This window comes from Solea solea, chromosome 11 (assembly GCF_958295425.1).
Source record: "Solea solea chromosome 11, fSolSol10.1, whole genome shotgun sequence".
Classification (NCBI taxonomy): Eukaryota; Metazoa; Chordata; class Actinopteri; order Pleuronectiformes; family Soleidae; genus Solea; species Solea solea.
Window position 1 is genome coordinate 23,754,820 of NC_081144.1, and position 27,523 is coordinate 23,782,342.

Genomic DNA, 27,523 nt, shown 5'->3' on the forward strand with positions numbered 1-27,523 from the left:
CCATTCATTTTCAGCCTTTGCCAAATAGTTTTTTCTCTTTTTTTTCTTTTAAATTAACGACACGTCCGAGATGAAAGATGCAGTTGTTGACACTTGAAAACTCATGTTGAGTTTCAAATGCTGTTGAAAAATATGCAAGTAGTAGAGTTATGAATTAACTGGCCCAACTATTTTATTATGTGGTAAATGATGTGCTGCTGTAAACAATTCTAGTTATTAGTATTAGTTATTAGTTCAATTAGTAGTGAATTTCACAATAAAACTCACAGTTAAAGCCTTTAAAATGATAATGTGATAAAAATGTGAAATTCACATCGGCTATGACAGGAAAGGGAACATGGCATTTAAATGGGGAAATGCTGCCAAATCACTGTATTATTCATAATTGCATTATAATCGAAGTTGATTGACTTGTGTAAACTTATTGATAACAAGCACCTTTTAAGGTCTTTTAAGCTCTAAATAACATTGATAAGCCACTTAAATTGTCTTTATTGCAATAACAAATGTCTTAATTATGCTTTTATTGTTGTTTATAAGCATATTTAACATTAATAAGCCACTTGCTTGTCTTAAAAGCAATAATATTGTTAATTTTGCTTACATTAGCACTGAAATACATAAATTGATGTTAAATTGATGATAAAAATAGCATCAGGTCTTATTAGCTTTTAATAAAAATAATACGTCCAACTTAAAAGCAATAATAAACGTGTTAAATATGCCTTTATGAACTCACAGCTTATCACAGAACCTTAAAACTGTTTCCCAGTAAAATACAGTATTTGTAAAGGGAACTAAAAAAAAAGATAAAGGAACCTACTGTGAAAGTACAGTATTTAGGCAGTTTACTGTAACTATGTAAACACAATCATTTGCCTGTGAATGTACACTCAGATATTATTTCACAGTGAAACTGTGTGTGTGTTTTTGGCAGTGGTGATGACGATGATGAGGATTAAACTTTCTCAGCAGGTACAGAGAGAACTCTGTATAAGGGACGGTGTATGTGATACCACAGGTTTCCTGTTTGCCGCTGCAGACGCACGAGATGAGAGCGATTAAAAAGAAGCAGTGAAATGCATAAAGAGGCCATGAGGATATGAATGAGCTGATCTGTGTGATGTTAGAAAGCACTGAAGAGTCATATATAGAGTTCAGGCGTTTGTCATTTAACTTTCTGTTTTGCCACCTGTTAGCATTCAGCATTCATTTATGAATGTGACAGTCATGAAAGTTCTGAGCAAAGAACCGGCTTGAAACACTGAAAACACAGAAAAAAAGGGCTCACCTAATAAGATCTACGCCTCCTTAAGTCATTGATATCTGAAGAACATGATTTGCAAATTTATCTTGCGGTTAGGAGGCCTTTTACAGCTGGAAACTAAAGTTTGTAACCCGCTCACCGCTCCCACGCCAAAGCCCATAGAGAAAATCAGCGTTTCTAGCTCACAGGCGAAGAAGGAGCAACAGGTCCTCAGCTGCCTAATTTGGTAATTAAGTGTCACTGAGGTTAATGTAAACACAGAAATCTGAAACTGAAATCACACAAATACACGTTTGAACCTGACAGATGGAATCAGCAGTGGATCAACGACTCCCGTGTGCCATGATGTTAAATTGCTGATTTTCTCTATGGGATCTGGTGTGGAGTAGGTGTTTTTTTTACAAAACAGCACAAATTCCAGACTGCTGTCAGAGAAAGGCGCTCTAATGGTGTGATGAAGTGGGGAACACGTTTGTGCACAGGCACAGAATCTGTAGAGAGAGGCTGCAGAAGAATTACTGCTTTTATTTTTGTTAAATTCACTGGAGCAGAGCTACGAGATGCGTTCAAGGAACCCCGTAACCTTCCTCCCAACAACCAAAATCTCGCTCATTGATTGTGCCATAATTTGAAGTTTATATCACTTGCCTAGTACAAACCGTATCAATCATTTTCCCGTGCTGTTTCTGCTGCTTTGTTGCATGTTTCTTTATATTCAGCGTCACAGGGTTAGCAATTCAGATCCCTTCTCTCCGACTGCTTCCTGACTGCAGCAAAAACAAGCGGCTCCATTTCATCTCAATCATGTCTTTCCTCAAGAGTCTCTCCAATCAGTGTGTCACACAGAGTGTCGCACCTGACTCGTCCTCTTCTCCGTCAGTCATACTCAGACATACAGCTGTGGCACAGCTGGCGGCGCAGATTAGCATAGGCTACATCCAATTTACCCTGGCAACAAAAACAGAAGAGTATAAATGTGCTGCTGTATCTGTTTTAGTTTGAAAACTCACAGCGCCCTCTGTTGGACCAAAGTTCTTACTCCAGACAGTCTGATGCACTTTTTAGGCTGTGTATTTTAAACTTTAACTGATTTTTAAGGTCTCAAAATTTCAACTGCACGTTTGAAAGGATGTCCAAATTTTGAAATAAAACGTGAGTGAGCTTATTCCCAGCAGAACCTGAATCATCACACATGTTTTAACGTGTGTTACGCTGAACAAGCAATTTGTTTTTATTCAGAGAATGAAATAAAAAACATTGCAGTTATGGATTTAGTCACAATCATATTTAATGTGCCAGAGATCACATGGCGGGACGCAAAGCCAATCTGTCTACTCTTTGTGAGGTTATTAAAATTAGTGTTAATCAAATTAAAACCTGTAAAAGTACCAAAGACTCACCGGTAATATCTCAAGAGTTGCCGTGGTTTTGATTGCGGGGGGGGGGGCGGTTTGTCTTTATAAACCACTGACTTAACACACTTACCACTATAAAGAGACATGCTGTTCCCTTAATGTTTCCCAACAGTCAACGAGCTCAGGATGTGAGCTCATCAGGGGCCGATGTCGCCGTTAACACCCATGTGTTTCACGCTGCATTTGCAAAGGCTTGGCTGCATTTTGCCCTCGTGTGTTTTTCTACTCATAAGAACCAGTTGCTAAGACACGTCATACATACAGTAGCTGCTGCAAGAGCTGGGGGTGGGGGGGAGGCTGGGTACGGATATTTCTGCAAGAAATGTGACACAAACATGAGGGTTACCAGGACATCGATTAGCTCCCAGCAGTGTGAGGAAATCCCCCGTATAATCTTGGCCGTACATCAAACACGTTGTCCCTCTTTGTTTCCTGTATTAATTCTGCTTAATAGTGCTTAATTTTTTTCTGAAGAAAGTAGCAGAAAATCCCCTCAGTGTCAATAACACGCTGCACCACGTGCACCAGCTCTTGTCTTTAACCTACTTTACATTCACGACATACAGTAATAATCGCATGACTTTCTCCTCCCAATGACCTTGACTTTAAGTATCAAACACTGCTCCCCGATACCCTACTGCCCTCGCTGCCCCCCTTTTTTTCTTGTGTTTTGATGAATCCATTAAACCTCTTCCTCAGTTCATTTACAGTCACTTACAGATTAAGGTCGTGCACTGATGGAGGCCTGAGGGGTCACCATCATTTCTCGTGGTCTCATTTGTGGGGGGGGGGTGTAGGGTTAGATAACATGGCTGCCAGCAGGAACAAGATTTTAGACACTTGACAAAAGGATTATTTAATAAAATGTACACCTACTTAAGTCTGCGATATCTTAGGAGCATGTTTCACCACTTTATTTTGCCTCACTGTGAGAAAAGCTGGAAACCCCCTGAGTTTGTGAAACCTCACACCAAACCCGAGTAACTCACATAGGAGCTGCTGTTCAAACTGCTGCCTCCTTTATGACCTTTCACTCTTGTCATTTTGTCACTTTCACGATTGAGAACCCCTCGTTTGGATTTATCTCAGTGACCAAACGTGACCAAAGGGGGCAGCAGTTGACCAGCAGCTCCTGTGTCCCTGTGAGCTTAACGTCGATTTTCCTCTAGGGGGTTTGGTGCAAGACAGTGAGTGGTATAAAAACTGCTGTGGTCCCAACGTCATTAGGCTACCAGGTTTCTTCTTACTTTAAAAATAAAAGCAGTCAGGAAACAGTATCCTAATTTTTCTACTAAAGCCCCGCCCCCTTCACTAGAGGATAATTGGTTAGATTTCAGTCCCGATTTGACTCTTAAGACAATCGTGGGTGTCCCGATTTTAGGCTGATTTTGGCAGATTATCTGGCCAAATTATCCTATAGTGTGAGGGATTAACAGGCGTGATTTTAACCTTGTTGGACACATTAGAGTTTTTCCCATTTCAAATTGTATTTAACATGTTTGATATTGGACCACACAGTGGAATGTTCCCCCCGTGGGTTCTCCGGCTTCCTCCCACAGTCCAAAAAACATGCAATATTGGGATTAGGTAAATTGGACACTCTAAATTGACCGTAGGTGTGAGTGAGAGAGTGAATAGTTGTTTGTCTCTGTGTGTGTGTGGCCCTGCGATGGACTGTCGAACTGTCCAGGGTGTACCCTGCCTATCGCTCGATGTAGCTGAGATTGACACAGCAAAAAAAAATCTATATTTATACTCTGAAGTCACGTTAAATCTCGCAAGTTTCTGGGAGATCCCAAATCCCCTGGAATCTCGTCCCTGAAATCGCTTCGATGTGTCACGAGTGTCCTGCGTCTTGCCTGGATCAGTCTAGTCTGTGCTTTTTTCAAGTATAAACGTTTAGAATTGGCTACAAAGCTCTTTGTGTCTGTGGTCACCCACGTTTTCTTCTAATCTGAACTGTTCAATATTGTGCAAAAACTGCAAATTTAAGAGGTTTAAAAATAAGAAATTTGACTTTGCCACAGACCGTTATTCGTGTCTTAAAACTGCTCTTTGACTCAGTTCATGTTTTCGGGCCATATATTAAGGCCCACAGGGCCACCAGATGCTGACCGCTGTTTTAAAAATGCATGTGGAAAGACTCCTGTTTGCAGTGTATTCAGGACATCAGTAGTCAAGTAAAAGTGAAAGCTGTTATAAATGTAAAACCCTCAAATTTAAACATGTTTAGATGTGGCAACGTCTGTGTGTTTGTTTGTTTGTTTGTCGTCATATTTTAGTTTCAGCCCACGTTTGCACTTGGAGTCGAGTCCAGAATTAATTTCAGACGTTAACAGAGGAACAAAGTGTCTGGTGAAAGCGGCTAACTTTGTCTGCAGAGATCTGAAACCAGGATGTGGAAAGTGAAGTGGCCTCTGTGTGTGTGAGTGTGTGTGTGTGTGTGTGTGTGTGTGTGTGTGTGTGTGTGTGTGTGTGTGTGTGTGTGAGTGTGTGAGTGTGTGCAAACCCTGTGTCTAATGTGTTGTAACCTCTCAGTCATGTGTGTGTGGAGCTTAGCAGCTTTTTAAAAAGTAGCTTAACTTTGCCTCTGTTGTCGCAGAGTTAAACTTACATTTGTAGTTTAATCGAACTGTTTTAGACTTAACTAATTTAAGTTAAAAAAAAGTAAAGTAGTAAGTAAAAGTTCTTCAGTGAGCCAAATATGATATAAAATATAATTATAATGCAAAGCTCTTTGAGTATAATTCAGACAACTGCACAGTTTTTCCCAGACTTACTTTGCTCAGACCTGGTATTATAAATATGTCCTGAGATCTGGTCACAAAAACCAGATTCAGAGGTGGTTTTGGGTTTGCCAATGAGTGGAACGGTTTGGTACAGTACGGTTTGTATTTGTTTGTGTTTCCATTAGGAATCATACCAAAATAACCAGCCCCAACTGTTCCATTCTTTGGCACCCTTCCCTTGGCGTACCAGATAAAAATAGTAACTAGATCGGCTAAAAGGTACTGTTCTTAGTTGAAATGCAAGCCTGACTCATGGCTTTACCGTTCCAAACCATATACTACCCGTCAATGTACATATACTGTACTGTGTGTTGTCAAGCAATACAAGGTCAACAACATCAGTCTCTATAAGGTTGGGTACAAAAATGTACCCAATGTCAAGGGTACAAATCTGTACAGAGGGTACTACAGCAGTGACAAGCTGCTGCATCACTAAAGGTACAACACCATACCTTATTTTCTGAGAGTGTGCTGTACCAAACCGAACCATGCCATGATTGAAGTACAGCACAGGTGAAGCCAGATCTTAACTCATGTGATCAGTTTTATTCAGGCCTCTTTTCACCCATTTGCTTCAGAAATATCGTTCTATTTGGTATCTGGTGTTTAAAAAAAAAAGAGCAATTTTCTTGAATTTGATCATTATCTTTATAGAAAAACCTCCAACCATTGACTTCAAGGAACTGGATGTCCTTCATTACTGCTGTTACTCATCACATCTCATCCTCCCTTCCCCCCACGCTTCATCCCTCTTGTCTCCCGCCCCATCACTCTGCCCTCTCACTGTCTGTCCTGTGCTCTGCCTCCACGTGGCTGAACCTCCGGTTCAACCTCACCGTCTGGTGTCACCGCGCCGCTGTCTCATCGATCTGACCTCATTTGTGCTGACATCCTTCTGCCTCCGCTGCAAAAATAATCATGTCTCTCCATTCCTGTGTTTTTCCTCTTGTTATCCACTCCTTCTCTCACCATTATCTTCATCTGTCCCTCTGTTTTGTCTTCTTCTGTGTGCAGCGCAGGTGCAGTTCACCTATGGATCAGCATTCAAACACCAGAAACCCAGGGGATTCCATGGACACGTTGACCCGATTTATGTCTCCGCTGAGCACGGCTGATCAACCCCGATGAGCTGCGTTCAGCTGTAAGAGGCCAAGGGGGTCAAGGAGGTGAAAGTTCAAAGACTTCAGAGCCAGAGTAGACGCTGAGGGGCTCAGGGAGGAAAAGAACACGAGGATTACAAGAAGGATCCGGGTTCAGGAAGTCACGTTCTCGGTGATAGGCAAGGGTCAAGGGGTCAAAGATGATGACGTCGCACGGAAAGCTGAGGAGAGAGAAGGGGAGTCTGGCCGAATATGAATCACAGATGAAAGGTAAGTTACCTCTGAGCCAGTAGTCCTCATGGAGACCAAAACCTGGTCCTATGGAAGCAGAACCTAATTTCTGAGGGAAATGGTTATGTTGAGGACTCAAATTTGAATCGTGGTTAAGTTAAGGTGAGGGTTAAGGAGAGTCCTGAAAATGATAGCTGCACAAGCCTGTGTGTGTACTTGTATTGATGTCTTTGTGGAGACATTTTGTCTGGGCCCCACAACTTTGAAGGGTTTTCTCAGGGTTAAGACCTGGTGTTAGGGTTCGGTACTTAGTTGTGATGGTTAAGGATAGGGTAAGGGTCTCGGGATGTGGGATTATGTCTATGATGTGTCCTCACTGAGGCTTAAAAACAAGTTTGTGTGTGTGTTTGACTTGACCCCTTTTACAAAAATCTCTGTCGGTGCATGTGCGTTCATTTTCCTGCACGCATGGATGCATACATGCTTTCATGCGTGACTGTGCAGTCATCGGGTCACATACACACACATTTTTTCTCTCCGGATGCACTAGTGTGGTTTAAATGGTTCTCAAACTGCGGTGCGTGTACCACCAGTGGTACACAAGCTTCCTCTGTCGGTGGTAAAATGCAAGCCTCGTGTGAAAAGTCTTTAGCTGACTTTGCTCGACCTATTTACACCTCTGTATTTCAACGTTAGCGACAGAGCGTTCAGTGTGAGCCACACACATTTCATCAAGTTCATACGCTCACACACCACGTAGTGAAACCCCTCGCACCCAAGTTACAGCCAATCTATGAATGGATGATGCAAAGACAGATCGCTCTGCGTAGTACATTCATACAGCTGTCTTGAATTAGCAACCTGTCAGCCAGCTAATCAGAAAAAAGTATTTCTTGTTGCCGGGTAAAGTCTGAAGATAGGCTTCCCCTGCGAGCACTCGTTCCACAAAAGGTTTCAGACGAGATGGAAGTGAAAGAGTGCGGTCAGGTAATCACTGTCCTTTATTAGATGAACATGTTATCTTCAAACACTAACTAACTCTAAGGCAGTATAAAAAATATTTCCCACATTTGTCCAAAAAAATGCATTTAAAGGTCTGGAATCACGTCTATTGTTTCCATACTCGTGAAAAGCACCAGGGGGCAGTGTAGGGCTCATACTGCATATATTCACTCGGTCAGGTTTCCTCGATCTCTGTGGATTTAAAGTGTTAAAGTAAACACTTGTGGCTGTAAACAGTCCATTTCCATTGACATACAGTACTTATGTAAAGCTAGCAAACACACACTCACTCATGCTAATCAAACCTCCCTGAATGTTGCGTACTGTAGCTTTAAGTCAGCGGCGTTTGAAAGAATTGACTTTAATCAAACAGGAAACGTTTACGTGTTCTCGACTGACGTGACAAAGGTTTTTACATGACAACAACTCTGTGTGTGCGCGTGTGTGTGCATGTGCGTGTGTGTGTATCATGTGCTGTGTTGTCGAGCATGCATCCTCTGTACTGTACTACAAGGGTTTATTTATAGTGAGTATTAGTGATGCTGTCTCCTCACATCCAGTCAGCCCACGGCACACACACACACACACACACAAACTTGTTTTTATACCTTAGTGAGGACACATCAGACATAATGCATGATCCGCACCAAAGAAGCGAACTCTGGTCCGCCTAAAAACGTATAGGTCTTGCTTCGCTTGAAGTGGACTACAACACGGGGCATTGTGGGTAAATGCAACCAAAACATGCGCACGTGTAGAACGATTGCCGGGAGAAATGTCTGAGCCCATTGTTGCAGCATATGTGTGTGTCGTATGTTCACGTGAAATGATAGGATTTGATGCAGCTCCAGCTTCTAATGTGGAGGAAACAGAAGTTGTCCTGCGTTAAAGCAACAGATGTCTCTTGTTCATTGTTTGTCTTGTCTTCTGCTTCAGGCGAGGAGGAGGAGGGAGTACGTTATTTAAAACGATTCTGTGAACAAATCTAATGATTCTAATGATTCAGTTACACTGATGACAACTGCTTTACAAGTCACTCGCTTGTGTGTTTGAGTCATGTATAAAAAACCATGGACGGCATTTTCTGATGGGAAACCCTCTCCTGCACCAAACTCCATAGAGAAAATGAGCATTTTTAGCTTGTGGAAACCCAGGAGCTGCTGGTTTACTACTGCCTTGTTTGCTATGTTTATGTCATTCATTTTAAATGTACACATCGGATTCTACACACCAAAGTCACAAAATAACACATTTGAACATATAAATGGAGGCAGCAGTAGATCAACAACTCCTGTGAGCTGTGATGTCAAATCGCTGATTTTCTCTATGGGCTTTGGTGCAGCGAGAGTGAGCGCTTTCACTTCAACAAACTGAAAGTTACTGAGTCAGTGAAGCAGTGAGGGACATGTTTCCCCCCAAAGTCTCCTAAAAACCAGCTCTTTGAGATCGTTTGCTTCACGTCGTCGGTGCCAACGACGTGATTGGGTTTGTGATGATGAGCATTAAAGAGGAGAGTTTGACACCATTCCAGACTCTATACTCCTGTTAATTAAAGTATTAAAACGTTGTGTATCTTCTGTGAGGCGACTTCATCAATCTTTTTTTCGTTCTTTTTTTTTTCCTGCCTCCACCACGAGCGGACCGAGGTGACCTTCAAAGTGAAAAAGCAGAATGCGGTGAATTAAAAAGTTGTTTTGAAACGCCAGTGGTTAATTACCAACGAAACCAGCAGTAGAACTTTTTATGTATTTTTAGTCAGTTAAGTAGTGACATACACTAAATATTACATATACTGAAAAATACATAAAATCGACAAAATTATAATTAAAAAAAGTCACTTTTTTTTATCCTAATTATTTGTGTTACAGCAGAATGTGACTGTATACTGTATATGGCCAATTTCATTGTTTCTAACACACGCAAATATGTACTTTATTTAACATTAAAATGCAAATGAGTGTATTTTCAGTGTTTTGTCACTACATGGTGCGGATGAACACTGCCACTGCACACGTTGTTTGTCTTTATAAGTCTATATTTAAGTTTCTCTCTGTCTCTGTCCATCTCTGTGTCAGACCTGCGGGCCCAGCTCACAGACCAGATCAAGGTCTTGGACATTCAGGTGGAGGTGAAGCAGCAGCAGCTCTCCGACCTCTCCGAGTTCCTGCGTCGCCGGGGCGACATCGAGGCCGAGTACGCGCGAGCCCTGGACAAACTCACCGAGAGGTTCACCCACAAGACCAAGAAGTACGTGTGTGTGTGTGTGTGACTGTGAAGTCCCAGCCAACATCTTATCCGTCCCAAGTATCGTCTCGTCAGTGTCTGTTGGTGTGTTTCTGTTCTCCAGGAAGGAGCAGTGGGGTCAGTCCGTGTGTCAGGTCTGGTCCGTCCTGCTGACTCAGACTCGCCTGGAGAGCCGCGAACACTCGGCGCTGGGCGACACCTGCTGCAACACGCTCACGCAGAGGCTGACGCACAGCATGGAGGACACACACCGTCTGCACAAACGGGTGAGGAAGAAACCGACACTGTCAAATTGAATCCTCTTTAAGTTTTTAAATCAGTTACACGGCCCAGCTGACAATTTCTGGTTCCCAGAATGTTACCTTTTGGTTGTGGGAATGTTCCCTGAAGTTTCCCCCCTAGGTTATTCTGGGGTTGATATGGAAAGTTTTCCTAACTTTCATGGAACGTTCCCACAACCAAAAGGTAACATCTTTGTGAGGACATTCCCTGAAGGTTCTCCTGTGGTTGATGTGGAAAGTGTTCCTAACGTTCCCACAACAAAAAGGTACTGTTCTGGGAACATTCTGGGAATGTTACCTTTTGGTTGTGGGAACGTTCCATGAAGGTTCCCCCCTCGTTTCTCCTGTGGTTGATATGGAAAGTTTTCCTAACTTTCATGGAACGTTCCCACAACCAAAAGGTAACATCTTTGTGAGGACATTCCCTGAAGGTTCTCCTGTGGTTGATATGGAAAGTTTTCCTAACTTTCATGGAACGTTCCCACAACCAAAAGGTAACATCTTTGTGAGGACATTCCCTGAAGGTTCTCCTGTGGTTGATGTGGAAAGTGTTCCTAACGTTCCCACAACAAAAAGGTACTGTTCTGGGAACATTCTGGGAATGTTACCTTTTGGTTGTGGGAACGTTCCATGAAGGTTCCCCCCTCGTTTCTCCTGTGGTTGATATGGAAAGTTTTCCTAACGTTAGTTTTTGGTTGCACATTCGGTTTCCAGAAAGTTCCCCTAACGTTCCTTTTCTATAACCTTCATACAACCTTTATAGAACGTTCTCTTGGTTCCAAGTGTTTTTCCCAAATGAAACTAGACCACTAAGACAGACCAGAGGGAAAGTGACTCAGCAATTTTCCTTTTTCTTTTGCCTTCGTCATGTGAACAAGGCAGTGAAGGATCCTCTTCCCATTCATGCCGGGTTTTTATTTCTGCTTCCTCTTGAACACAGATCTTTGCCTTCTGTTATTATTATTATTATTATTATTATTACTGTTTTCATGCACTGCTGTAAACGATGCTGAGTCACTGCTGTGACTTTGTGCTGAAACACAACACCGTTATTTTCCCTTTTAGGTGAAATAAATCCACTGTTGCTGAATCACTTGTACGAAACATTAGAAAATTGACCTCAGCTGTAAAAACGGCCGCCGAGGAAGATTAACACGTGCTCGCCAACTACAAGCTCTTCACTGTGACACTATGAAACAACTCTTTATTTAAATGCCGTGTCATGTTTTTCCTCCTGGAACGCAGCAGCGTTTGCTGTCTCATTCAATTTTGAAAAGTACACGGACGTGTCTTGTTTCAAATTACTGGCTGTCAGACGCACGCGGAATTTTAATGAAGTCACGGCGGTAATTTCAGAGCAGCACCGTGTTCCCGAGGCCTGACGTCGAGCTGCAGCCTCTTCACCCAGAGAGATACTGCACTCACACAACAGAGGAGAAAAAACAAAGTTTAATCTTGTTTTTTTACTCAAGAATCTCTTTTCTGCTTATTTTCTGAAGTGTGCTTGTGAGTGTGCCATGAGGTGCTGACACGTTAACACAAACAGATTTAACCTTATCTGTTCCCTTAATGTCCATGTTTTTTTTGTCCCCTTAACATCTGTGTCCTGAAGGTCCATGTTTTTCCCTTAATGTCCATTTTTTCCCCTTAAGTTCCTTATTTTTCCCTTAATTTCCATGTTTTTTTCCCCATAACATCTGTGTCCTTAACATCCATGTTTTTGCATAGAATTAGAATGCGTTAGTTGAGCCTTTTGTTAAGAGTCTAAAATCAGTTTTTATTCCTTTTAATAAGTAAGTTGTGGCATCATAAAGCAGAAGCATGAGTTTTGTCAGTAAAAATGCACTCATTCATCATTGAATCATCCATTATACAGCCACATATAAAGATATAAAAACAAAATGTCAAAGTATTCCTTTAAAAATCATAAAAAGTCATTTGTTTTGAATAATAATGACCTTTTTCTTTTTTTTTTCTTTTTAACAAACTGCAGAGCAAAGAAGTCGGGATTCAGATGCAGGATGAGCTGTTAAAGGTCACCACTGAACTCCAGACGGTACAAAAAACGACATTTGATGTATTACCCAGCATGCAACATAATAACAATCGAAATAAAAGGTGATGATGTTGATGTGTCATTTGTGTGGTGGTGAAGGCTCTGAAGACGTACAACCTGTACCACACTGACTGTCTGATCGCTGAGGGGAAGCTGAAGGAGGCCGAGCGGCTCGAGGAGAGACACACGGGCAAGTCAGCCGAGCTCGGCCTCGGCCTATCAGGAGGACAGAGGCGGAGCTCCGTCAAGAAGATGGAGAGACTCATGGAGAAGGTGAGGGTGTGTGTGTGTGTGTGTGTGTGAGTGAGAGAGAGTGAGACAGGAAGTCTTTTCTTTTTCTTTTTTCTGCCGCAGAATTAGATTAAAACAACCATTTCCTGTCACTGTTGTTTTGTCTAAGCAGATTCTGCTTTCGGGGTTTGGGTGAAATGTTATATAATAATAATATATATTATATAACAAATCTATATATTTTTATATATTATTATATTATATTAATACAGAAACACTCTCCTCTGCCTTGTTTTTATGATGGAACTATGATGCGTGGTTGTGTTTTCAGGGAAAGCACTTGAAGTGTGTTTATGCTATTCTATTCTATTCCAGTGATTGCTAAAGACTGGGTTGTGGCCCACACATGGGTCGTGGGATATTGTTTTAGGGTCCCCAAACAAATTTTCTGAACCTTTTATTTAAGATTTGATGTCTTAATGTTTTGAATAATAATAATAATAATAGTACACATAAAGTGAAGTTAGTATTTACCATTCAATATTTATTGGAAATTATTCACTGTGATGTTAGCCTTCACAGATGTGGCTGTAAATCAGTCGCTATGTTAGGGACGAAATTTGCTTTTGTCACAATTAGGGTCACGATGCTTTGGCACCTTTTAAAGAGTGGGTCTCCATACAAATTGTTCTATTCTATTCTAGTGATTACCAAAGACTGGGTCGTGGCCCACACATGGATCACAGGATATTGTTTTAGGATCCCCAAAACAAATTTTCCAAACCTTTTATGTAAGATTTGATGCCTTCATGTTTTTAATAATAATAATATGCATACGATGAAGCTTTAACAAATTTAACATTTAACATTTCTTGGAAATTGTGATTTTAGCCTTTACAGATGTGGCTACAAATCAGTCGCTAATAAGGCTTGAAATTTACTTTTTGTCATTTGTTTTACAGTGTGATTTGGGTCACGATACTGTTGCACCTTTAAAGAGTATATAATGTTGTATTCTATTCTATTTTATCCCAGTGATTACCGAAGACTGGGTTGCGGCCCAAAGATGGCTCGTGGGATATTGTTTTAGGGTCTCCCCAAAAAAATTAGCAACACATTTCCCAAAACCTTAATGTTTTAAATAATAATAATCATACACATAAAATCAAGTCATTTGCTTTTGTCATGATTTATAAGGTGATTTGGGTCACGATTTGAATGTTTGGGAAACTGTTCTATTCCACTCTATTCTGTTTCAGTGCAATAATTACTGTTTTATAGATTTAAAGTGTGTAACATTAATAACATTTGTTTATCTGTTTCTTTTTACGTAAGCTAAATTCAAGGATCTAAAAAATAACATCGTGAATCTCAGTTATTTTAATCAGGATAATGGTGACAGTGATGTGTGTGTGTGTGTGTGTGTGCAGAGGCACGGCAGAGTGCAGGAGACTCAGCTGAAATGCACCAAGGCTCGTAACGACTACCTGCTGAATTTGGCGGCGGCTAACGCGGCCATGAACAAGTATTACCTGCAGGACGTGAGCACTCTCATCGACGTGAGTTTCCTCATCGTGTTTTTTGTAAAGATTTGTGTTGTTCCATAACTCGTTACTGACGTTAAGTAATTCATTTTTTCATTATTTGCTACATTTCGGCTGTTATATGAAGACTAACACATTCTATGCCTGCTACAATAGAAAGCAGCTAGAAAGCCGGAGTATTTTGACTTCAAATTAAAGTTTGTGTCACTTTATAAACCACTAACTCTCCCACACCAGACTCCATAGAGAAAATCAGCAATTTTACATCACAGAGACGCACGCATTCACATCCACTTCTACCTCCACCAGTAAATTGAAATGTGTTATTTTTGTGACTTCGGCATTTGCAATCCTTTGTTCAGATTGACCTCAATCACACATATCTTTACGTGTAGAATAGTATAAACAGAATGACGTGGACGTGTCCTAAACGAGAGAACACGTGTCAGTTTCACAGATGGAGACATTTCCTCGCGTCACTTGACACAAATGAAAGGATAGGTCTGTCTGTCAGTCTGTCAGTGTTTATCTGAAGATAAGCATCAGGACCGGAGAGCTGCGCTGCTAAAATCTATTATTGCAAAGTGGATTAAACTCGATAAACCCACTGTTTTCCTTGTTGCAGTTTGAAGTGGTTGTCAGATCCTGTATGTTCGTGTTAATTTCCCAAAGATAAAGAAAATGTTTTCATGGGGAGAAGAAGCAGAAGTGTGTTGATTTCTCATGGTCTCTTTCCTCTTTCCTCTTTCTTCTTCACCTCCTGCTTTTGCTTTCACTCCTCCTTATTATCCTTCTTCTTTTCTACTTCTTCTTCTTCTTCTTCCCTCTCACGGGCAGTGCTGCGACCTCGGTTTCCATCAGTCCGTGGACAGGGCGATGAAGTGCTATCTGGCCAGCAGGTGGCGCATTCAGAAGACGGAGGAGACGGGGCTCAAGCAGCTGGAGGCGGCGGTGACGTCGCTGGACCAGAGCGGGGACAGGGATGCACTGCTACAGCAACACGACTCCGCCTTCTGTCTCCCGTTCAGGTTCAACTACCATCCGCATGAAGGCGACCAGGTGAACTTAGAAACTGTTTTTTATTCAAATGTATCGCAAAATGTGGCCAGTATTTCGATGACACGGCCACCAGTGTCTGCAGTGCTGACTTTTGTAGGGTTCCCACAGGTCCTTGAAGTCCTTGAAAGTTTGTGAATTGACAAAAAAATATAATGGTTTAAATTTAAATGGCCGTACCATTTTGTGTATTGCAGGTGTGTGAGGTAAGCGCGGAGAGTCAGGTGAGGTACGAGCTGGAGACCAGGTTCCAGCAGCTTCAGTCTCGACTCGCTGCCGTTACCTTGGAAACTGAGGAGGTCAGATAATTAAAAACTATTTATTTATATATTTATATTTTTTATAATACTTCGATTGAAGAACTTAATGAACCGAACATTTTTTTCACTTCTTCTTCTCAGATCAGTAAAACACTCAAAGCCACGCTCACAGCTCTGCTGGACAATATGTGCGATAGCGACCCTGGCCCCTCCCCCGATGTGCCCAGCAGCCAATCGCACGAGCCGCCTGGAGGAAGCGCCACTGCCCCGAAACTTGCCCTTGCCAAGCGTCGAGCCAATCAGCAGGAGACAGAGACGTATTATTTCACAGTGAGTTCAAGAAAACAATAAATGCTGCTGTTAATCTCTGAAAAATATCATACTTACAAAATTCACAGGCTTTCAGTTGTTATTTGTTATGTGGTTTTTTCACTTAACAAAAGGGTCACCTAATAAAATCCATCTGAAGAGTGTGTTTGCCACCTTATGTCACTTTCTGACTCGAAAATGAAGTTTATAAACCACTCGCTCCCCCACGCCAAAGTCCATAGAGAAAATCATCATGTTTAGTGTGCGGAGGCAGGGAAACGTCCGGTCTACTGCTGCCTTGTTTCCTCAGTTTGTCACTGAGGTTAAATCAAATTAAAACGTTTAAATTTACTGACGGAGGCAGCAGTGGATCAGCTCCTGTGTGCTGTGAAGTTAAAATCACTGATTTTCTCTATGGGGTTTGGTGTGGGAGAGTGAGTCGCTTACAAATGTAAGTTTCCTGTCTCTCTAAATAAAGCAACGCCACGTTTGAGGGTGAAACACAACACTGTTTTTTGAATCCACAGAAAGTGAAGGAGTTCCTCACCAGCAGTTCTCTCACCTCCAAACTTCAAGCCAAACACGACCTTCTCCACGACGCCATACAGAAAGGTAACGTCACTTAAGTTCTTCACCAATGCCGACATTATCCACGTTGCAATTTGCACGTGGTTAATGCAAATTTAGATCGGAGAAACAGACCATTCATGTTGTTCCATAAGTCCATACTGAAGTTAAGCATTTTGGAGAGATGGATAGAACGAGTTAGCTAGCTACCTTAATAGAAAGATAAAGTTAGCTCACTTCCTAGCTGGCTAGATGGATAGAAATAGGCTTGTTAGTTAGCTACCTGGCAATTGATAGAAAGATAAAGTTAGCTCACTTCCTAGCTAGCTAGATGGATAGAAATATGCTTGTTAGTTAGCTACCTGGCCATTGATAGAAAGATAAAGTTAGCTCACTTCCTAGCTAGCTAGATGGATAGAAATATGCTAGTTAGTTAGCTACCTGGCCATTGATAGAAAGATAAAGTTAGCTCACTTCCTAGCTAGCTAGATGGATAGAAATATGCTAGTTAGTTAGCTACCTGGCCATTGATAGAAAGATAAAGTTAGCTCACTTCCTAGCTAGCTAGATGGATAGAAATATGCTAGTTAGCTAGCTACCTGGCCATTGATAGAAAGATAAAGTTAGCTCACTTCCTAGCTAGCTAGATGGATAGAAATATGCTAGTTAGCTAGCTACCTGGCCATCGATAGAAAGATAACGTTAGCTCACTTCCTAGCTAGCTAGATGGATAGAAACATGCTGGTTAGTTAGCTACCTGGCAAGATAAAGTTAGCTAGCTTTCTAGATAGATAGATAGATAGATAGATAGATAGATATTTTGTCTGGTGGAGAGGGAGCTGTACCAGGATGAAATGTTAAATTTGAGGATAAGATTCAGTGAGTGCAGTGTAAACCAGAGTTAAAATGTGTGCGTTGACTTTTATTAAGAGTCTTCAGTTTTCTCAGCAGGTGGAGCCGAGAAAAACGTCTGTGTACCAGTCGCTCTGCTCTTGTTCAATATTCTCACCACAGCATCCACAGACCAAACTTTACTCTCCGACTTGTTTTTGTTTTTCCTTTGTTTCTTTCAGCCGAGGCTGTCGACAGTGACCCCTCCAGGTAAACACAGCACTGAGAATATAAAGAGAGTGTGAGAGAGAGAGGCACAGAGACATGGAGAGAGCACAGAGGACGAGGGAAAGAGGAAAGAGACCAAACATTAATTCACTTTGAGATATTTGTTTGTTATTTTTTTCATTCCTCAGTGACCGAGACAATTGTCACAAACACTCGTCTGCACTCAAGGGAGACATGGTTAGACCGTGACCTCACAGATCTCATCACAACATGTTAACTGGAAGAGAATCCTTTCAATTGACTTAGACTTAAAAGAAAGACTGATTACATGTTGATGCTGTGACCTCACACTGATTCTTTTTTTTTTTGGTTAGCGCCCCCTAGCTCACACACTCAACTAATAAAATCTATACCCACTCAAGTCTTTGATATCTTACAAATATACAATAATTGCTGCTGTGTCTCATAGTAAAACAGCTTTTTATGGCTGGAAACTAAAGTTTGTAAACGTCACACTCTCCTTCACCAGAGTCCATAGAGAAAATCATCGATTTTAACATCACAGCACACAGGGGTTGTTGATCCACTGCTGCCTCAATCAGTAAATTAAAATCTATTATTTTGTGACTTTGGCATCTGAAGTCCTTCTTTCAGGTTTATGTCAGTGACACAAAGTGACCACACGAGGCAGCAGTAGACAGCAGCTTCTGTGTTTCTGCGAGCTAAAAACACTGATTTTCTCTATGGAATTGTGTGTGGGAGAGTGAGTGGTTAACAAACTTTGGCTTACAGTCAAAAAAAGGATATTTAACTGTGAGATAAAGTGGCAAATAATTAATTAAATCTAAATAATATAATCTACATGTGTTTTTTATACAAGTACTCGATCTTTTGATCTTTAAAATCCAGGACTATGTAGATCAGCAGAGGCACAAAAACATTTCTTTTACTAGTAATTTTTTTTTTTTTTACTTTAACTACTTAAACTTTGTGTGGAGTTAAATTGCCAAATTTGCAAAAACACAAGTGGATCTCCAGTATTAACACAAATGGCCTCATGCATTTATTTATTTGTTTGTTTGTTTGTTTATATATTTATATTTTCCCCCTTATTATATTTCCCAGAGCGCAATGTGCTCGTTCAGTGCGTATTCGGAAGTCCAGGCCTGTTTCCCAATTCTGCCACACACTCTTCACCACAGACATAGTCTCCTACATACAGGTAACACTCACACACACACACACACACACACACAGACACACACTTCAATCCTATTCATATTAATAATCCTGTTTTATTTGCTTCCTGCACCGTGATGCGCTGCTGTTCAACCCTCCAAAGAAGGGATTTACACTAGTGGTTCTCAAACCTTTTATACGAACCAACACCATTGTCACAACGTTTAAAACACAGTGGTGTAAACAGACCGAGCGAAGCCACAGGAGGCAGAATTATCATCATCCTCCTCTTCCTCACATATACGTCACACAGATCAAGATGGAGCAAGAGATCGGATTTTCTACACACTCTGGTCAGCTCCACTCCGATCACATATCCTGGTTTACGCAGTAGAACAGTATTTCTGAGGCATGCGTACCACAGTTTGAGAACCATGGGTTGAAAACCCTGTCACAATGAAGAACAGAGTCTCCTCACATGTGGCGTGTGTGTGTTTGCTGCTGCTGCTGCTGCTGCCTTCAGACTTTCTCTCCTCTCACATTCACATTTTTATCTTTTCCTCGTCTCTTAAGAGGGATTAAAAAAGCTCAACTGTCCTCTTTGCTGCCCCCTCTCTCGTCCACCGAGTATCCTCTCTCTGTGTGTCTCGTGAGCTTACGTTCTCCTCTCTCCTCTCTGCTTCTAAACCTTTACTCCTCTTTTTTCTGGCTCTGTGTTTTTTTTCTCTCTAACCACTGATGTATTTTCTTTTCCTGCCCGTGCTTTGCTTCCTGCAGAAGAAGGAGGCGAATGTCTCGAACACAGGTACTGATCCCCATAAGCGATGATGGATAGATAGATAGATAGATAGATAGATAGATAGATAGATAGATAGATAGATAGATAGATAGATAGAAAGAAAAGTTAGGCTGAGGATATGAAAAACGAACAATTTTAATTTCAAAGCAATTATACTTTTATACAAACACATTTATGTGTAGAATATACCATTACTGCCAATTAATCCTCCTTAATGTTACACCCTGGACCTTTAAAAGCCTTTGAAACATTTTTTTTTAATGTTCTTACTCTTGCACAGTCCAGTGCAATAATACAGATGCAAAGAAAAATAAATCTTATGTTGTGGTCCACTCACAGTGATATTCCCCTGCTCTGTTTACAGCACTCTGCTGCTGATGTGCTGTTTTTTCCTCTCACAGCTACACACTTCACCTTCTTGCAATGACAGTTTCTTTGTTTGCGCCGCTCTCCTCCCTCCACTCCTCTGTCTCCATCCCTCTCTTCTCCTCTCCCTTTTCCTCCTCTCCCTCCATCTAATCGTCTTTCTTCTCCAGAGCTCTGGGCAGCAGATTCCTGTGGTGGTTGAAAGCTGCATCCGCTTCATAAACCTTCACGGTGAGTCGGTGTTTATGACGTTGCTCTAAGCCCGGCTGAGAGTGTGTTGTGGTGCCAGAGAAAGTGTGCGTGTGTGTGTGTGTGTGTGTGTGTGTTTGTTTGTTTAACATGATTATCATATAAATGTGTGTGTGTGTGTGTGTGACAGGTCTCCACCATGAGGGAATATTCCGAGTTCCTGGGTCACAGAGGGAGGTCAACCACATTAGAGATGCATTTGAAAGAGGTACGTAGTTCATCACGTTGTGTTTCTGGTCTTTACAAACGTTTATACAGAACAACTTTAAAGGGATAGATCAGTTTTCAGAAGTGTCTTTATTTTTCGGTATCGTCACACTGACTTCAGGACTCGGACACTAACTGAAAACCCTCAAACAAGACATTTTTAGTGCCCAAATAAAAGACTTGCCTGATGAAATCTGTACCAGCTTAAGTCTACAATATCTTAAGAACGAGATTTCCACAACTGACCGTCTTTTCCGACAAGAAAACTACGTTTGTGAACAACACAATCTCTCACACCAAAGTCCATAGAAGAAAATCAGCCTTTTATCACATGTGGACACAGGAGCTGTTGGTCTGTCTCCTGCCATGTTTGGTCAATTTGTGTGCATTATTTAAATCCAAACAAAGGATTTCAAACAGAGAAGTCGCAAGATAACACATTTGAACTCACTGATGGAGGCAGCAGTGGATCAATAACTCCTGTGTGCTGTGATGTAAAATTGAGGATTTTCTCTATGGACTTTGGTTCAGGGGAGAGAGTGGATTACAAACTTACAAAAGTTGTCTAATGGCAAGAACAAATGCACACTAGCCCGTGTGATTGTCAGTGCTTCAAAAAACACTGAACCAACCCTGTAAAGGAAATTAAATTGTAATGCAAAGGTATTTTTTCTAAGATGTCTAGGACTTTCTCTAAAAGGAAATCACCTAAAGCAAGTCTGTGTTGGTCTTAGAATTTACTAAAAAATATGCATTTAGGTCACAATAGTTTGCCATCTCTAAAAAGTTGACCCCCGTATAGACCCCCCGCTGAACTAAAGTATTAAAACTGTAATATTTCAAATGATTAAAACCTATAAACTCACATCATCATTCACCAACATTGTGTTTAAAAAAGACGGTAAATGAATTGTGTTTGTGTGTGTGAACCTGTCTGCAGGTGAAGATCCGCTGTCAGACAGTGAGTGTGACCTGGACTCTGTGGCCGGTGTGTTGAAGCTTTACTTCAGGGGTCTTGAACCTCCTCTCTTTCCGTACGACAGCTACTCACAGCTGCTGGAGTGTGTCCGTAAGAACCCGCCCTCATCTAACTTCTCCATCTGTGTGTGTGTGTGTGTGTGTGTTCTAGGGCTGCAACTGACGATTATTTTCATAATTTCGTAATTTCCTGAAATGTCAGACAATGTGGAAAAATGTTGATCAGTGTTTCTCAAGCCTGGACATGATGATGTTTTAATGATTTATTTGTTAAATGGAGCAAGGAAACTAGAAAATATTCACGTTTAAGAAGCGGGAAAATCTGAAAACTTGTTGTAATTATTGAAAAAATTACCGATTCATCGATTATCAAAATATTTGGTTAATTAATGAATCGATGCAACCCTACTGTGTTGTATTTATTTCCTCTTTAGGACATTTTGTCATAAAGCTGTAGTCCTCATGGAGACAAAAACCTGGTCCTAATAAGGCTGAACATTTCTGAGGAACTGGTTCTGAGAGTACTTGTTTCTTCTGGAAAATGTCAGAAAATATTGAAAAATGTTTCTAAAAACCTGGAAATGAAGATGTCCTCAGATGTCTTCTTTTCTCCACAAACAAAAGGTTCAGTTGATAGTTCTTGTGTTTATTGCCTTTTTCCCTTTCTGCATTTTCTGACACAAACACTGACCTTATCAGTCCTCATGGTGACCAAAACCTGGTCCTAATGAGGCCGAACATAACCAGTTCCTAGCTAACTAAAGTTAAGTTTAGGGTTCTCGAAAAATGTGTTTATCACGCCATGGAAATGTGGATTAAAAACCAGTTAGCCAAATTTTAATGAGTTTAAAAATGACTACATTTACATATAATGACATACAGTAAAAAGCCAACCGTCATGTTAGCTCAGCAGCTGCGATGCTAGTCATGTTTTCATTTGAAGCTCTTAAAGCGACCACAGGTTTAATCCCACATCCAATTTGACAAAAACCTTCCTACCAACCCAGAATAACTTGAACATTTGATGTTCTTACATTAATAGTTCAAAGAGAAGTTAGTTAACTGACAAATTAGCATTTAATTTAAACTGGGTGTTCTTCAAAAATAGTCATTTCTGTGGACTAAAGACTATTTTTGACGTGTAATCTGGGAAAATATGAGGAAACTTTTGTCTGTAGGACACTTTTAAGTCGTTAAAAATGAGTCAAAAACAGAATAAAAACATGTACCTGTTGTAAATTCTTAATTAATTCCAGATGAGTAAAAATGAAGTAAATGTCTCAAGACTTCTGTCACAGCATTTGCTCTTGTATTGATTATAGTAATATCTGAAGTGTCAATGTCAGTGACTGAATCATGTATAATTTCTGGTTTTAAATGGTGTTTTTAACACTTGTTGCTCTGTCAGTGCCTTCATTATGTCACGATTGTTACTGTTATTGCTTTTATTGTGCTGTGAGGGCATTAATATGCACAGCACGAGTCTCAGACAAAGTATATTGAATTAAATTGAGCTGAATTTAATTGTTTTTCCTCTTCCTTTCTTTAAATATCCTGCTCAGAAATTGAAGACGAGTCAGAGAAAGCCGCTCAGATCAAAGTGATCATCTCCACTTTCCCACGGCCGCTTCTCATCGTGATGCGTTACCTTTTCGCTTTCCTCAATCAGTAAGACACAACAACAACAACAACAACAACAACAACAACAACAACACATGTTCTCTGACTGTAAAACATCTTTGTTTATTTTTGTCCCCCAGTGTGTCTCAGTACAGCGACGAGAACATGATGCAGCCGTACAACCTGGCCGTCTGCTTCGGCCCGAGCCTGCTGAGGGGGCTGGAGTCCGACGACGCGGTCGCTAGGCAACCACAGGTCAACGACCTCATCAAGACCATGATCCTGCAACACGACGCCATCTACCCCGGCCAATCAGAGCAGCCGGGCCCCGTCTACGAGAAGCACATGACCCTGGAGCAGGAGTACTGGTGAGACAAGTCGTGGATCAGTTTTTAAAACAATTTCTCTGGTTTTCTTCTTACATGTGAATATTTTCAGGATTTCTTTTGCTCTCGCACAAAATAAGACATTTGAGATCATTATTATTTACATTGGGAAAAGCTGATGAAAATTTTTCAGCATTTTTTTGACACTTTATGGACCAAACAACTTATCTATTAATCGAGAATATAATACAGGTTAATACAGGTTCATCAATTATGATTAGTGAGATTGTTTCCGAGGCATGGAAAATCATGGAAATATGGTTAAATATGATGGAAAAATAACTAAAAGTTTGTGAAAGTTCATTAGAAAAACTGTCATGTGTTTTAAGAATTTAAGAATTTAAGACATAGCTGAGAAGATCACTGTTATTCTACATGTTGACTGATCAAACCAAATCTTAAATTCACGTGGTTTTTAATCTGAGATTTGATGGTTTGAAGGTTATTACATCGTATGTAAAGTCAGAGAAAGTAAAGCAAAGTGAGGAAAGGAAAGACACTCGACTTTGATTTTTCTACTTCTTTTCTACAGTGAACCGATCACAGAGGAGGGAGACGGAGAGACCGAGCCTCTGCCCAGTGAAGACGGTGAGTTCAGTACAGCATAACAACTCACACACATTCTTGGATTTCTATTTCATTTTAAGATGCATTTGGACAGCCAACAAGCCAAGGCCTTAACCCACATCTTAACTGTAGCTAATGCTTAAACCTAACCTTAACCTAACCGCAATTAGCCCTTAACTCAACCACAATGTCCGAAATTAAACAAAAAAATTAAACTCGACTCACACTGTGTTTTTGTTCAAACCAGTTGATGTGTAATTTGTTGTGATCACACTTTTAAATTCAAATAACACCAACTTGTGACTGACTGACCTTATGACCTCATTGGCACCTGAATTGGTTTTTGCAAAAAACACGTTAAAAAAATCAAACTGTCACTTTTTTTGTGAGAGCCATTTAGTTTTTTCTCTACAGTTAACCTGCGTTATGTTTAAGTCTAATTTATCAGAACATGATCAAATAACAAAGTTAATTAATTAATTCATTCATTCATTCATTCATTAATTAATTAAATAAATAAAAAGAAGACGTTAATGTCTTTGTGAGGTCTGAAAAACATACAAACCTGTCTTTAAAGGGTTTTTTCATTGTTAAGACCTGGTTTTAGGGTTAGGGTTAGAAATGGGTTTAGGTTAAGGTTAGGCACTTAGTTGTGATGGTTAAGGTAAGGGTAAGAGGCGAGAGAGTTCATTATGTCAATGATGTGTCCTCACTAGGATGTAAAAACAAGTTTGTGTGTGTGTGCAGAGTGGGAGGCAGTGGCCATGTTCGACTATGTGGCCCGGTCTCCGGCCGAGCTGTCGTTCAAACAGGGAGAGCTTCTCATCCTCCACAGCAAGGCCTCCTGTGATTGGTGGAGAGGCGAGGTGGGAGGAGTCAAAGGTCTCATCCCCCACAAGTACATCAGCGTGCTGGACGGGTGAGCGACGTCTCTCTGCTTTGACCACAAACGCGAACTCGACTCTTTCAATGCCAGAGAATAAGATGAAATATAACTTTTTTTTCTTTAGTTAATATAAAAAAATAAAAAATATTAAGTTAAATAATAAAATAATTTTACTTTACTGAACTCGTCGTGAACCTAACAATCATTTCTGGACCCATTATCATATCAAAACGACAATTTGTGACAATATTTCACAGAATTTCAACTTAAAAGTGTTTGTTTTTGACATGGAACGATATAATACAAAAATTTAAAAAATTTGACAGATTAACTTGTGTGGGGGCCACATGTGGTCCACGGGCCTTGAGTTTGAGACCTCTGTATTAAATACTTTACACTACACTGTAAAGATTTGGACCTGGATCAATCAACAACATCAGTAAATATTCAGATACTCAGGTTTTTACCTGAAAAAACAGTAGTTTAAAGGTTTAGTTACACTTTTAACTGGAGCCGAGTTCTTGGAACTGTTTAATGAAAAACTTATTATTTATTTTCATGTTTTCCACGGTAAACAGTGACTCGAGTCGTTTCTCGTGCAGCAGGTGGACAAAATAACACAAAGTCACTCTGACTCAGCAGTTAAACATCCACAGAGAGACACTGCTGTTAAACTTTGGATTATTTTGTCCACCCACTTTATTATAACTCAAAGAACTAAAGAAAAACACTTTGTCTTCACCTCACACTTTTATTTAAACTTGTACTGTTTGTTCTTTGTGTAATGAAACAGAAGCTCATCAGATCTCTGTGTTCTTCTTCTTCAGGTCAGAGCGAGGCAAACGAGATGAGGGAGGAGGTGGAGGAGGAGGAGGAGGAGGAGGAGGAGGAAGCACTGGTAACCTGACAGTGGAAGACGCACAGACGGAGAACACAACGCGGTACACACTCACATACACACACACACACACACACACACACACTACTAATCTCAATAAAACTGACAAAATAGACAGAAAAAACACCATGTTATTAAAAGCATTTATAAATGCTAAAAAAAGCAAGTACTCGAGTTTCTCTGCGTTCAGATCTTCAGGAGGACTGTTCCACAAATATGGGCCATGTCCCCAAAAGCCTTAACCATAACCAGCCAATGCCTGAAACCCCTTACCTTAACCTACCCTCAATTTAAATCTTAGCCCTAAAAAACTAAACCAGTTTCTCAGAAATTAGGTTCTGCCTCAATAGGACCAAGTGTTTGGTCTCCATAAAGACTCTCCTCATCCCTGTTATGACAACTAAAAAAGCCTAATCCTAAATCTTAATCTGAGCCTAATGTAAAAACCCTAACCCATAAAACCAAGTCTTCACCCCCTGAAGAGCTCTTTAAACTTGTGAGGAGCAGACAAAATGTCCTCGCCTCCTATAGTTTGTACGTTTTTTCTGGTCCTCACAAAGGCAGACATACTAGTCTGAACACACACACACACACTTCTTTTTATGTCTTTGTGAGGACACATCATTGACATAATCAATTTTCCCTAGCCCCTTACCCCCTTAAACCAGGTCTTGGCCCTGAAGAAGGTCCTTTAAAGATGTTTAAAGATAGGGTTTTTATGTTTTTGTGGACCTCACAAAGATATAAATACAAGAAACACGACTTCCGATGACCATAACCATAACTTCTACTACAACGTCTACATAATGTGACAGATTTAGGTCCCCACAACGTGAGTTATACCTGGACCACACACACACATACACACACACGTTCAACATTCATGACTTGAGGGGACATTGCATTGACTTACATTCATTTCCTGGAGACTTACTCTAACCTTAACCACAATTACTACTGACCTCAACCTAACCTTAAAACATATCTTCACCTTAAAATGCAGTAATTTACATTATGGAGACTTGCTTTTTGTCCCCACAAGGAAGACAAGTCCCCATAATGTGACTGTGTAAACAGGTTTAGATCCCCACAACATTAGTAATACCTGGACACACACACACACACACACACACACACACACACACACACACACAGAGAGAGAGAGAGAGAGAGAGTTACAGAGCAACACACCCCCGTTTCCTCTGTCTGTCCCCGACAGGATGCGAGTGAACAGCGACAGTGCTTCGTTGCCGGGGCGACAGAGAGGAAGTGAAGGGAGCCCAAGTGGAAAGCAGCAGCAGCCGCCGACCTCTCCGGCTACACGACACCTGCCAGTGTAAGAGTCCGTACACGCACACACACACTCAAGTGAGGAAGTGAGTTCAGGAGAATGAGCAAAACTTTCCGATCATATCTATACTACTCACACACACACACAGTGGTGTTCATTTTTGAGGCACTAAACGCCGGTGAAAACGGACGCAGCAGAACTGGCAAAAAAAAAAATTATATTATTAGGGAAAAACTTAAAAGTCGTGCAAAATGGCTCAGTAGCGCCCCCCAAAGGTGAAACCCCGGTAGGCACAGTCGAAATTAAGTTGCACCAAATTTCACGAAACTTAGTTAAAACTTATCACATCCCAACACGAACAAAAAAGTCCATTGGGACCATGACGTCAACTCAACAGGAAGTCGGACATTTTTGAAATTTGGTCCAATTTCGTCCATCTTGGCGATTTGCGAACACGCCTCAGCGCGTTAATCGCACCAACATAAAAAAAAGTGTAAATTTGTCCTCGACACATCATTGAGGATGAGTTAGCATGGGGTGTTGCAGATTCAAAAGGGCGTGGCCACGGCAACCGTCGGAATTTCGGCGCTCCAGACTCTGGAGCGGCTCTTCCTCAACCTCCTCAGGCCTCAGGTACAGCACGCTGAGGACACTCTACAGTTTGCCTATCGGGCAGAGGTCAGTGT

General features: G+C 40.9%; 1 protein-coding gene across 6 annotated transcripts in view; it reads left to right on the plus strand.

The window, feature by feature from the left end:
* The window catches only part of arhgap4b (Rho GTPase activating protein 4b), a 40,802-nt gene that overhangs the window by 8,932 nt on the left and 4,347 nt on the right, over positions 1–27,523 (plus strand). For 3 of the 6 annotated variants that reach the window (XM_058642646.1, XM_058642642.1, XM_058642644.1), the window contains 21 exons: positions 6,491–6,841; positions 9,880–10,051; positions 10,152–10,314; positions 12,323–12,385; positions 12,485–12,658; positions 14,047–14,175; positions 14,998–15,219; positions 15,414–15,515; positions 15,618–15,806; positions 16,313–16,397; positions 17,426–17,453; positions 18,537–18,633; positions 19,926–19,986; positions 20,135–20,212; positions 21,152–21,280; positions 22,752–22,857; positions 22,950–23,177; positions 23,728–23,783; positions 24,510–24,681; positions 25,476–25,589; positions 26,766–26,882. In XM_058642646.1, the coding sequence (XP_058498629.1) occupies positions 6,772–6,841; positions 9,880–10,051; positions 10,152–10,314; positions 12,323–12,385; positions 12,485–12,658; positions 14,047–14,175; positions 14,998–15,219; positions 15,414–15,515; positions 15,618–15,806; positions 16,313–16,397; positions 17,426–17,453; positions 18,537–18,633; positions 19,926–19,986; positions 20,135–20,212; positions 21,152–21,280; positions 22,752–22,857; positions 22,950–23,177; positions 23,728–23,783; positions 24,510–24,681; positions 25,476–25,589; positions 26,766–26,882 (2,555 nt within the window). In that variant the 5' untranslated portion in view covers positions 6,491–6,771. Of the gene's footprint in view, positions 1–6,485; positions 6,842–9,879; positions 10,052–10,151; positions 10,315–12,322; positions 12,386–12,484; positions 12,659–14,046; positions 14,176–14,997; positions 15,220–15,413; positions 15,516–15,617; positions 15,807–16,312; positions 16,398–17,425; positions 17,454–18,536; positions 18,634–19,367; positions 19,396–19,925; positions 19,987–20,134; positions 20,213–21,151; positions 21,281–22,751; positions 22,858–22,949; positions 23,178–23,727; positions 23,784–24,509; positions 24,682–25,475; positions 25,590–26,765; positions 26,883–27,523 lie in introns of all 6 variants that reach the window. The other 3 variants (XM_058642643.1, XM_058642645.1, XM_058642647.1) reach the window with 2 other exon arrangements.